Raw genomic sequence first — 12,711 nt, 5'->3', positions numbered from 1 at the left:
CAACCTCCCTGTTTTGTTTTTAATGTAGACTTTTATTTTGACAATCTTTTAACCTTTGCACTATTTAACGTGTTGTATTTTCCATGCATGTTCCTCCTTCTATAGATGTATAATGGTAGAGGTGTGAGGAGCCTGAGGCTGATGACTCCTCTGTGATTGTTGTGCAGCAGACAGTAAACAGCAGCAGCTCCCTGTTTGTTTTCTCTTTTGGGGGCTGGAGCTTTCTCCTGGCCAAGCCTCATGGGGTCTCTGATGGTTTACAGATCCGTTCTCCCTCCGGACCTGCAATATGTCTTCAATAAAACAATAACTGGCCCCCTGCAGACGCTGCTGCACACATAGGAGCTGTCTCTTAGTCTCTTAGTTTTTAGTTTAACAGGAGGAGGAGGAATAAAGTGCTGGCTGGCACCTGAACAGCAGGCTGCGACACATGTCAGGAGAATGATGTAACACCAGCTGGACTGACACACCTCCAGTTGTCAGATTACACACTGAGCTTCACCGTGTACTGTAAAGGGTTAAACCTGAGGAGAAAGAAGCTCACAACTACTTTTATTTTGTAGAAAATGACAGAAATCTAATTAGAAACGTGCAGATGAAACTCCCAGGTGCACACTTTAACCTCTTTTATCCCTGATATGGCTTTGTCAAAATGAAAGCATTTATTAAAGACAGGCAGACTGTAAAAATAAAAGCGTACATTAAAGACAAAACAGGGAGATTGTCAAAATAAAAGCATATATTAAAGACAAAATAGGGTGATTTTCAAAATAAAAGCTTACATTATAGACAAAACAGGGAGACTGTCAAAATAAAAGTGTACATTAAAGACAAAACGGAGCGATTGTCAAAATAAAAGCACACATGAAATATAAAACAGGCAGACTGTCAAAATAAAGTTGTACATTAAAGATTTTTGGTCTTCTGATGATTTTGTGTATTTTTTTTGTCTTCTTTGTCCTCTGTAACTTAACCACTTTTCCCATCTCTTGGAAATTAGCATCAAATATTATATATGGAGACACAGTGAGATGACTGGATCGTCATTAGTACTGGACATGCAACATCTATTAAAGTATGAATTATTAGATTTAAACTGTAAACGTCGCTCAGAGATGATTTTTTTGTGTTTTGTGTGTTTGTTGTGCAGGGATGCACGAGTCAGTGCGTGAGGTCCACGTCTCGTCAGAGCCCGACTCCTCCTACTTCCTGCGGTTGACCTGGAAGGGGCGGGGCTTAGCTTCGGGCTTCCAGTTGCTGCTGACTGATGGACAGGATGCCTGGAGAGGAGACGGTAAATAAAAGTCTCACCCATCGTGACCTCACGACGTTTCCTCTTGTCCCACCTGACAGATTTATGCTCCACCTCACCTGCTCGACCACACACACACACACACAGACACACACACACACACACACACACACACACACACACACACACACACACACACACACAGACAAATCAGGCAGATTGTCAAAATGAAAGCAACATTGAAGACAAAATAGGGAAATTGTCAAAATAAAAGCGTATGTTAAAGACAAAACGGGGAGATTGTCAAAAAGCGTAAGTTAAAGACAAAACATGCAGACTGTCAAAATAAAAGCATATATAAAAAACATAACAGGGAGATTGTTAAAATAAAAGCGTATGTTAAAGACAAAATGGGGAGATTGTCAAAATAAAAGCATATATTAAAAACAAAACGGGGAGATTGCCAAAATAAAAGCATATATTAAAAACAAAAGGGGAGATCGTCAAAATAAAAGCGTACATTAAAGACAAAACAGGGAAATTGTCAAAATAAAAGCATGAGTTAAAGACAAAATAGGCAGACTGTCAAAATAAAAGTTTACATTGTTAAATAAAAGTCTCACCCGACCTGCTGCGACCTCACAACATTTCCTCTTGTCCGACCTGGCAGATTTATGCTCCGTTGATCCCTGCACCAGCTCACCTGCTCGACCACACACACACACACACACACACACACACACACACACACACACACACACCTTGCTCAGCTCACCTGTGAGGGTTTAGAGCGTTGTTGACCTCGTCACAGATCAAGCCAGAGGAAGATTTATTAGTTTCACCTCCAACAGTCTGAATTCTCTCAGTGAAGAAACTCAGAATAACATTATTTATTTATTTATTCTTTTATTTATTTATCAATCATCACTGGAGATCAGTAATGTGAGCAATTGTTAGAATTTTATTTTATATCTGAGCTGCTTTCAATCCTAACTTTACACATCCCTACTTTTCTAAAGTTTTGCTCTGGTATCCTTCGTGTTGAGCTCATCCTCAGAATCTGCAGCTGACAAACAGTTTCCACTAAAGTTTCCAGATAATTGAGAATAAAACCATAATTGTACCACATTCTGTTTCACAATAGTGCTCCTGTTTTGTTTCATGTTGTAACTCAAATTTAGTCTTTTCGTTTTTCTTTGCTTTGAATTTCATCAGACTGATTCTGCTGCTCTCAGTTTAAGGGCTTTTGTTGGTCTTTTGTGACTTTGGTAATTTGTCTTTTTTTGTTATTTTTTTTTTTATCAGTTTACATCTTTCTTTGATGATTTTGGGTCTTTCTTTTGTCATGTTGTGTCTTTTTTGTGGTAAATGTATGTGTCTGTGGTCAGTTTACCTCTTTTTTGTGTCTTTTTTTTATCAGTTTACATCTTTTAATGGTGAATTTGCGTCATTTTGTCATATTTTAATTGTGATTTTGTGTTATTTTTTGATCAGTTTACGTCTTTTAATGGTGGTTTTGTGTATTTTTTTGAGGATTTTGTGTCTTTTTGATGATTTTGTGTAATGTGTCATTTTTTTGATCAGCTTACATTTTTTTATGGTGATTTTGTGTCTCTTTAGGTCATTTTGTGTCTCTTTTGGTCATTTTGTGTAATTTTTTTGGTTAGTTAAAACATTTTTTTGATGATTTTGTGTCTTTTTTTGGTCACAGTCGTCCTCTCTGTAACTTAACATGTCTTTGGTCCCCAGTGAGCGAGGCGGCGGTGTGCGAGGAGGCGGAGGAGCTGGAGATGCAGACGGAGCGCTACGTGGACGACCTGCAGCGGGCGTTGAGCGAGCCCGACGGCTCCGCCTCCTACAGCTTCACGCTGACGCCGTCCCCGCCCGGCCGAGGCGCCGCCGTCACGCTGGGGTACGAGAAGGTTCAGAAGGACATCTCAGTGAGTCACACACACACACACACACACACACACACACACTCCTCTGACAGACCCGTGTGTGTTTATTTAAGTCTCCCTCGCCGCCCGGCTCACGAGTCACCGGGTTAACTTCTCCGAGTGCTGGTGTGTTTTGGTTGTGCAGCTTTATCAGCTGCTTGTTGACTTTAGGAGCTGTTGATGTTCCTCTGCGTGGGATTACTCTCCTAATCTGCTCCGCACGTCTCAAAGCTCCAGAGAGAAGCTGTTTCTGATCTGCAGAACGAGCGAGGAAGTGATGGATCGAGTGTGAAATGTGAATCTGTTGTTACAGAAACTGGAGTCGCAGCTTCACGCCGTCGTTGATTCAGATTAGAGAATAACTGCGAGCTTTAACTGAGTCCAATCATCTGCACGCCACAAATCACTTTAACCTTCACAGCTGCAGCAAACTGTTCACAGATCAGAGCTTACATCCAAACTGATTTATCGCGTCATAAATATGCTGATTATATTCTGCATCACTGGCTCTGAATGTTGCATCCAGCTCAACTTGTGTTCCCATAAATTAGTCCAGTTTCAGAACAAAACGTCTTCATCCATCCGCCAGATTCTCACGCAGATTTCTGGTATTAATCAGCTTCATTCACAGCGTTTTTTTTCTTTAATTTGTTCTTAAAAAAGCTCCTAAGAAAACCTCTTTATCTCCATCAAGGTGTTCTTAAACTGCTGAGTTGTTTGTGTCTTCTGTGAGAATCTTTTTGGCCTTTTTTGGTCATTTTATGTCTTTTTTGATGATTTTGTCTTTTTTTGTCATTTTGTGCCATTTTGTTGCCTTTTTTGATCAGATTACTATTATTATTATCTTTTTTGGTTATTTTGTGTCTTTTTTTTATGATTTGGTGTCTTTTTTTTAGTAATTTTGTGTCATTTCTTGGTCACTTTACAACTTTTTTTGGGTCATTTTTTGTCTTTTTTGATCATTTTATGTATTTTTTTTATCAGTTAACATCTTTATTTGGTGATTTTGTGTCATTTCGTGTCGTTTTATGTCTTTTTTTATTGGTTTACATCTTTTTTGGTGAATTTGTGTTATATTCTGCATCACTGGCTCTAATTGTTGCATCCAACTCAACTTGTGTTCCCATAAATTTGTCGAGCTTCAGAACAAAACGTTTTCATCCATCGGCCAGATGTTCACACAGTTGTTTGGTATTAACCAGCTTCAATCACAGGGTTTTTTTCAATTTGTTCTTAAAAAAGTTCCTAAGAAAACCTCATTATCTCCATCTCCAGTATCTTTGAGTTGAAAGAAAACTTTTTGGGTTGTGTTTTTGTCTTATTTGGTCTTTTTATGTTTTTTTTTTTGTTTTTTTTTATCAGTTTACGTCTCTTTTTTGGTGGTTTCTGTGATTTGTGCTGTTTTATTTCTGTAAAAGGCTAAAAAAGGAAATAAAACAAATTTGTTATTTACCTGAAAACATGTGAAAAACAATTTTATTAAACAATCAAGGCACGGCAGCTTTATTTATACAGCACATTTCATAAAACAGAATGTAAAACATACAATTAAAAGGAAACAAAATGCGAGAAAAATAGGACAGAAAGAACAGAGAGCTAGATTAAAATGGAGCATAAAATAATGATTTACGTTAAAATTATTGGAAGAACATACAGTGCAAATAAAAAATTAATATGTTAAAGTGTTTTAATAGAAGTTCATCAATAAGCACATGAAAAGAGAAATGTAACTATCCATCTTACTCTGTTTCAGTCAAAAGTCTGTTAACAAATGGAGACAAACGGGTTTATAAACCTTTTTTATTTAAGATTTTTTTCACCAGAACAGGTTAAATATCATAAAATGACCTTCTTTATAAAGTCAGTGTGCTGATTGGTAGACTGATGGCGGACTTCTGGTTTTTACTTTTTAACATTATTGGACCAAAGTCGATTTCTAGTCGATTCTGATAATTAAACAAGTCTTTTCGCTGGTTTTGATGCTCAAAACAACCAGTTTGTAAAGTCAAGTCAAGTCAAACTTTATTTATAGAGCACATTTAAAACAACCGGGGTTGACCAAAGTGCTGTACAGATATCACAGTTGCAGGAAATACGGTAAAAACTAAGATACTAAAATACATAAACACAGTGCAACAATAGAATAAAATAAAAAAAATATATAATAAAATAAATAAAAAATATAAATAAAATTTTGTTTTTGCAAGATGTCCACTTAAACTTGATTAAAAGCCAGGGAGGAAAAAGTGTGTTTTTAAGGAGGATTTAAAAACCACGACAGTAACTGAGGCGGACAGCTGTCAGAGACGAAGCATAAAAAGTGTGTGAATGATGCTCAGACACACAAAAGTCTGAATAGGGTGGAGCACCAGAGTCCAAACTTAAAAAATGTAACATTAATCAGTGATGAGTGGAGCTTCTTCTGCAGGAAGTGAACGCCAAACGAGCCGTCAGATTTAATAAAGTTTCAAACTGTCTGCAAATAAATCTGAGCGTCATCAGAGCTCTATCTGAGATTTGATTGAGGGTTTAAACTTGTGGCCCGGGGGGAAAAAAAAATATTTTTTTAAATATTTTATTTATTTATGTGTATATAAATAAAAATGATATACATATAAAGCAGCACAAAGGGCTTTGCAATAAGGACATTGCATGAGAAATAAACATGGAACAAGCAAAAATGCTTTAATTATATGAAAATAAACACATTAGATAATATTAAAAAATAAATAAAAATAAGATAGAAAAATAGAAAACATAGAATTCTTAAAGTATGGAGGAAAATAAATCCCACATAATAATAATAATAATAATAATAATAATAATAATAATCACAATAATAAAGTTAAAGAAAATTAAATGATATTAATAAACACAACAGCAGCAGCAACACGTCTCTATTCTCTTTTATTCTGACATTTTTCAACAAATTCCTTTATCTGACAAGAATATACAACCCGTAGTAGAAATCCAATTAAATACATATAATTATACTAGTGAATTGCCCGTTTTGTACGTTATCACACGAGTAGCAGCCGACCCACCTGCTGGTCGGTGGAGTAGGTTGTTATTAGCTCATTAAAGTGGTTACTTTTAGTTAAAAAGTTGCAGTTTTGTTCCATTTCTGCTACAAAAGAACTTCTCTAAGGTTAGAGCTGGAAAGTTCCTGGTTGTTTGTTATAAAAGACAGTTTAAAGAGTAAATAAATGTACTTGCATGCCAAAAGTTAAGCAGTTAACAGGGTCACATGAGAACAGGAAGTCAAGTGACTTTCCTTTAATTACCATCGTTGACATTGCATCAGAAATAGACATGGAACAAAGAACAGGAACAAAATGCTGTAATTATATGAAAATAAACACATTTGATAATAATATTAAAAGAGTATAAAAAATAAGATAAAATAGAAAACATAGAAATCATAAAATAAGGAGGACCCCCCCCCACTAAATAATTATAAAAATAAGTTTAAAAACTTAAAAATAATATTAATAAACACTACAGCAGCAGCAGCAGCAGCAGCAGCAGCATGCCTCTTTTATTCTCTTTTATTCTGTTCTTTTTTCTTATTTCATTTTCTACATCAGTGTTGGAGATTTAAATTTGCACGATGAGAAGAAAAGTGATCTTTGAGGTTATAAATACACTTAAGATGTATAAATTATTAATATCAGAATACTTTATTGAACAAATAACTGCTCAACTCAAATCATACAATATAAAGTTGCTGCTGTGATGAGTATCTCTGCTCAGAGGTCAGCTGAACACACTCACACCTCGTCACCATGGCGACCCTGACCTAATGGAACCGTGTGTGCATGTGTTTCCGTCACGAGGAAACGAATCGATGAATCAATGGTGGAGTTCCTAAGAAAATGAGAGTTGGGAGCCAAGGTTTGCAGAAGTGTGCAGCATGTGTCATCGCAGCAGTTTTTCTTTTTTTTCCTGTTGCTTAACTTTTAAAATCACCAAACTGTAATACATCTGTCATAAAGTTATGAGTCATAATGAGAGGGCTCGGGCTAATGCCTGGGCAGCCCCCCTCTAATCACACACACACACGTACAGGTGTTACCTCAGCTGGTCAGCATACCAAACGTGTGTGTGTGTGTCTAAGGTTAGAGCTGAAAGTTGTTATAGAAGACAGTTTAAACAGTAAATAAATGCACTTAAATGCCAAAAGTTCTTACCAGTAGGGATGGGAAAAATGAATCGATGATCGTTGAATGCTTGTTAAGAATTTGGTCGATCACGTGGAATTTTTCATCAGTCTGTGTGCTTTACAGAGCCGGCCCAAGCCTCCATGGGGCCCTAAGCAGAATTCGATTTTGGGGCCCTCTATTTCTGCCAATGATATTGATTGTTGATCATTCACACACCTACTATAAAATCATTGCGGCTCTAGCAGTGTTGTTTACAGTATCATTTGTCAGCCTGATATGTCTTTACACTGGCTTTACATTTATGGGGGTTGCCCAGTTAATAACATAAATAGTACTAATGAATGAATGATGTCCAGGGTGTCACATATGGTTTTTAATCTAAAAATATAGCACATTCAACTAGAAGAAGAGAAGAGTGAGCTAGGGTTGATTTACACATTGTTCCAAATGGTAAAACATTATATAAAAAACCTACATTATATATGTTTAAGTAAAAGTGTCATCTGGTTTATTATTTTTGCCTTCAAAAAACTGCAACAGCATTGTGTGAAAATAAATTGTAGTGCAACAATAGAGAAAAAGAAAAGAACAACAATAAAGTGCAACAACAAATACAATCACTAAGAAATATCTATATCTATATATATATATATATATATATATATCATATAACATCTTTACTTCTTGACTAAGTCAACCAGTCCGCTTGACTTTTTCCCCATTGACTAACTGTCTACAGGTATAGTGACATGCCTTTTGGGGAATCTGAGAGGAATAATAAATATATTTTTGAATTGCTCTTGGGGGCCCCCTAGTGTCCATGGGGCCCTAAGCAGTCGCTTAGTTCGCTTATGCCTTGGGCCGGCTCTGGTGCTTTATAATATTAATTTTATCTCTGACTGCGTATCAGTATCACTGAACTAAAACACGTCGAGCGTTCAGTTCTGCGGCCGCACATCAATAAACCAATGAGCTGAGAAATAAGTTGCTACAGTTTGCAAACTGAAAGTTGCAATAACAATTATAAAACACACAGAAATACAAGATTACCTAGCTTACTGTATCAAACCTTGCTAGCATGAATTACTGAGTTTAAATTGATCCAAAACTTATTTAAACACAAAACACATTTGAATATGAAGATTACTGTGAAAAACTAACCTCATGTCTCTTCGGGGACTAAAACATTGAACTCTTACCATCGACAGGATGTCTATTTTCGTCCTTTCAAAATAAAACGCATCTGTTATCAAAATAGGCTTTTGCATAGTACTGTATATATATCTTTTATTTTGCCCATGTATGCATTCAGCGATTAATCAATTAATTGATTAAGTGTGTGTATTCAAACAGATTCACTACCTAAAAAATGAAAGTTAGCTGATTGAATATAAATGAAACTTTAAAGTGCACTAAAACATGAAGTGAAGCTAAATTTCAGATGACTTTCTTTTTTAGAAATGACTTCCAGTTTCACTTTTAACATGTGTGGAAACACAGAATCAGCTCCTAGAAACTATGACAACAACTAAAGATAAATCAACACAAAACTCAAGTTTCCTTTTCAGAAAATAAACTGTAAATTGGAAAGAAATAGAAAGTTCTGCTCTGTTCTTTCCCTCTTGTCTTCCAGTTCGTCTTTTCCTCCAACTCTGTTAGTCAGTGAAGATCAAAGTCATCAGTTTGTCTCTTTGTCCCAAAAATAATAATTCTGTTCTGCAGCTCAAAGTTTTCTCTCTCTGCTGTTTGCTTCTGACTCTGTGTGCATGTGTGAAGAAAAGTATCCCAGCATGCATTTCACATCAAGAACTGATACAGTGTTGGAGGCAGGGCTCTGTTCATTCCTATGAAAGCTGCTCAGTGGTGCATAAAGCCAAGAAAGTTTGACTTGTGTGTATAAAATCTCCGTACAGATCTTCTGCAGGTCTTCTGCATCTGTTGCACTAAAGACTTCTACTTACTGTAGATAACTTGAATGTGAATAAAACTATTTAATCTTCTAGACTTTCCAATTGTTATCGGACCGAACGGATCAAACTGTGACAGTGAAACAAATCGTTTGTTGGGTTGTGATGTTCTGATTTACAGACGTTTATTTACCGATGGAAGTCTGTAGGAAGAGTCTTTCTGGGTCCAAACTAGGGATGGGAATAATTAATCAATGATCGACTAATGGCTGTTAAGAATTTGGTCGATCGTGTGGAATTTTTTATTTATCGGTGTATTTTTTTATTTCATGTCTGACTGCGTATCAGTATCACTGAACTGAAAATTAAGTTGGATAAAGCTACAGTTTGCAAACTGAAAGTTGCAATAACAATTATAAAACACACAGAAATACAAGAGTAACTAGCTTACCGGATCAAACCTTGCTAGCATGAATTACTGAGTTTAATGTTATCCAAAACTTATTTAAACACAAAACTAATTAAATCATAGTGCTAAAACATAAAACATTGAACTCCTTGACGTTATCTTTACGATTGACAGGATCAAGTCTCTTTTTGTCCTTTCATAATAAAAGCGTCCGTTATCAAAACAGGCTTTTGCATAGTACTGTGTATATATATGTCTTTTATTTTGCCCATGTATGCATGCACTGATTAATCATTTAATTGATCGTCTCTTCAGGATAACGTGATAACTTCTTGAGGATACATTTTGCTGTGAGAGTTGAAATCAAGTGTTAGTTGTTGCTAAATTGTTTTACGTGAAAGTGAAGTTAAAGTTTATGTTTTTAGCTACTATCCTACATCAATACTGCAGTAAAATACAAAGCCACAGTGAGGAAAGTGTAACCAGAGGGAAAAAAAGGCCCCGACTGTTAACTGCTAACTGCTAAGAGGGTTAAAAGTCGGTTCTGCTTCTCTGGTTGTCGTCGTGACTCAAAGTGAAGAGAAAGAGCAAGACGTTTGAGTTCAGTTCAGCAATGAGTCGGAGTTTAACTGTTACTTCATGATGTTTCATCACATGCTGAACATTTAGATCATGATTTACGACATAATACGTCTGAACATATGTCTTTGTTTTCCCCTGATGGTCTGAAAACTCTTTAAATCTGTCGCTGGAAATTAAGATGCTCAGAGAATCTGAAAAGCCACTAAATCTAGTCACCAAGTCTGTGACACTGATCTCACCACGTGTGTTACATTTTTATTTGTAATGGTAAAAAAGTCAGTATATTTATGTATAAATGTTCTGTATATTTCATTATTTTTAAGCCATTTGGAGGCCCAGTGTTTATTTTATCAAAAAAAAAGACAAACTTACTTCTCCAGTTTCAGTCATTTTTGTCCCTTTTTTCCTGAAAGTTGTCCCCAATTATCTAATAATAATAATCTGATTTCTATTTAAGCTCTTTGTAGTTTTGCTCAATTTTGTCAGTTTCTGACTCCTTTTCATCCTGCTTGTATATACCAGTTAAAAAATGTTCACCATGCCATGTTGGTTTCATTTTTTTCAGGACAACCTCAACTTTATGACCTGATCATTATTGTTTCACTTTGATTCACTGGATCAACATTTACAACCCAAAACACACACACAAAAAACATAAAATCTGTAAAATATAAGAGGTAAAATCAGAACATCTAGTTCTACATTTTCATTTACTTATTTCCACATTTATTTATTTTTATTTTATTTTTTTTATTTCCACATTTATTTATTTTTTATTTCCACATTTATTTATTTATCATTTACTTATTTCCACATTTATTTATTTTTTTTCCATGTATGTATTTCTCTTCTATTAAATAAATAACTAAATAATAGATAAAGAAATGAATAAATGTATAAATAAATATGTAAACTGATTAAAAAATATGAATTTAATTTAAATTTAAATATAAATGTATGTATGACAGCAGAAACACTGCTGAGTCATTACTTTAGTCATGTGATCTGATTATTGATCATTAACTGAGCGTACATGCAACCTGCTGAGTGGAAGATCTGTCTTAAAGTGACAGAAACAGAGCGTTTACGTCTCATTTCCTCCTCTGTGATTCTCTGGTTATTTACAAGAGTCTAATATCTGCCAGCTATTACTTCAGCAGGTCTCAGGTCTGTTAAATAAACAGGCTGGGACTTAAAATACTGCTGGAGGTGGAAATACCTCTTCTGAGAGAACACTTCCAGTTGTTGCCTCATCGTGTAGGCTGACGGCTCACATTAGAGCTGAAGCTGCTGCTGCTGACGTGTGTGTGAGCCACCGGTGTGTGTTTGGCTGCAGAGTGTTGATGTGGGCAGAGGCTTCACATGTCGTCATAGAGACGCTACTGTTTCTGAAGCTGTCTGTGACTCACTGATTCACTCTAATTAACTGCTGGACACTTTTATTTGGGTGGAAAGCTGTGAGAGCTGCTCCACCTCTGCTCACTCTGCAGCCACAGAGTGTTTCATGTTGCTGCTGATGCTCTGCAGAGCTGCTGGATGCTACCGTCGGTTCATGGGCAAAGAATAAAGCCTTTTCTTTATACGGTTTGTCCTCAAGTGTTTGAACTTCTCTTACTGGAGATTTCCACCGGGCGTGTTACAGCAGCAGCAGCACGTCTCCACCGCGGTTTTGTTGCGTCTGCTGCCCGGCGTCAATTCACACCGGGCGCGTTACAGCAGCAGCACGTCAGCTTAGCGAGCCGGTCGTATACACGCGAGATAACGAGATCACGCGATAATCCTGACCATACGGGAGACCGCAAGATCCCGTGATAAACTCTAAACTCTATTTATACAGTCTATGGATAAACTGTGTGGATAAAGTAAACAACAACAACAAAAACCAACTTACTTTGCTTCTCTGAGGTGAAAGATCTGTTGATCTGACCATCTATCCTTATAAAAACAATATGTTATGTCATAAATGATTGTATGATGTTCCACTTCAACAATCAGTCTCTTGTCTTCCGTGTGGCCGATCCTCTGAGACCCTTTGATTGATTGATTGATTGATTGATTGATTGATTGATTGCTGATCTGGTGCCCCGGTCATAACATAATGTTGATGTGAAGTAGTTTTAGGCTGCATGAACTGCGTATTGTGTTTTATTTTGAAAGGGGCGGAAGTGTTTTACGCTGATTCTGAGTTGGACTTCCTGTCTGGTGCGATCTGCTCTGTTGAGATTCACGCGATTTGGCAGCGTCTCGCGGAGAAATAGAAGTCCTACCTAATGCTCGCGTAGAGACGCTGCTGGGACGCTGCTGTAACGTTACGCTACGCGCCCGGTGGAAATGCTCTCATTGATTAGAGTGTTACCTATTTGCAACGCCGAACGCAACGCTGACGTGACGCTGCAGTAACGCGCCCGGTGGAATTCAGGCTTAAGGGTGCTTTCACACCGCTAGTTCGATTGTTTGGTCC

At 36.7% G+C, this 12,711-nt stretch overlaps 1 protein-coding gene across 2 annotated transcripts in view; it reads left to right on the top strand.

Moving 5' to 3' along the window:
- Nucleotides 1–1,047: 1,047 nt before the first annotated feature.
- The window catches only part of xrcc4 (X-ray repair complementing defective repair in Chinese hamster cells 4), a 37,572-nt gene continuing 25,908 nt past the window's right edge, over nt 1,048–12,711 (top strand). For both annotated transcript variants that reach the window (XM_059358528.1, XM_059358529.1), the window contains exons 1-2: nt 1,048–1,294; nt 3,002–3,192. In XM_059358528.1, coding sequence (XP_059214511.1) covers nt 1,153–1,294; nt 3,002–3,192 — 333 coding nt within the window. In that variant the 5' untranslated portion in view covers nt 1,048–1,152. The remainder of the gene's footprint in view (nt 1,295–3,001; nt 3,193–12,711) is intronic.

This window comes from Centropristis striata, chromosome 19 (genome assembly GCF_030273125.1).
Source record: "Centropristis striata isolate RG_2023a ecotype Rhode Island chromosome 19, C.striata_1.0, whole genome shotgun sequence".
NCBI lineage: Eukaryota > Metazoa > Chordata > Actinopteri > Perciformes > Serranidae > Centropristis > Centropristis striata.
Note: the sequence above shows the minus strand (reverse complement) of the source record. Positions and strands in the feature narration are given on the sequence as shown.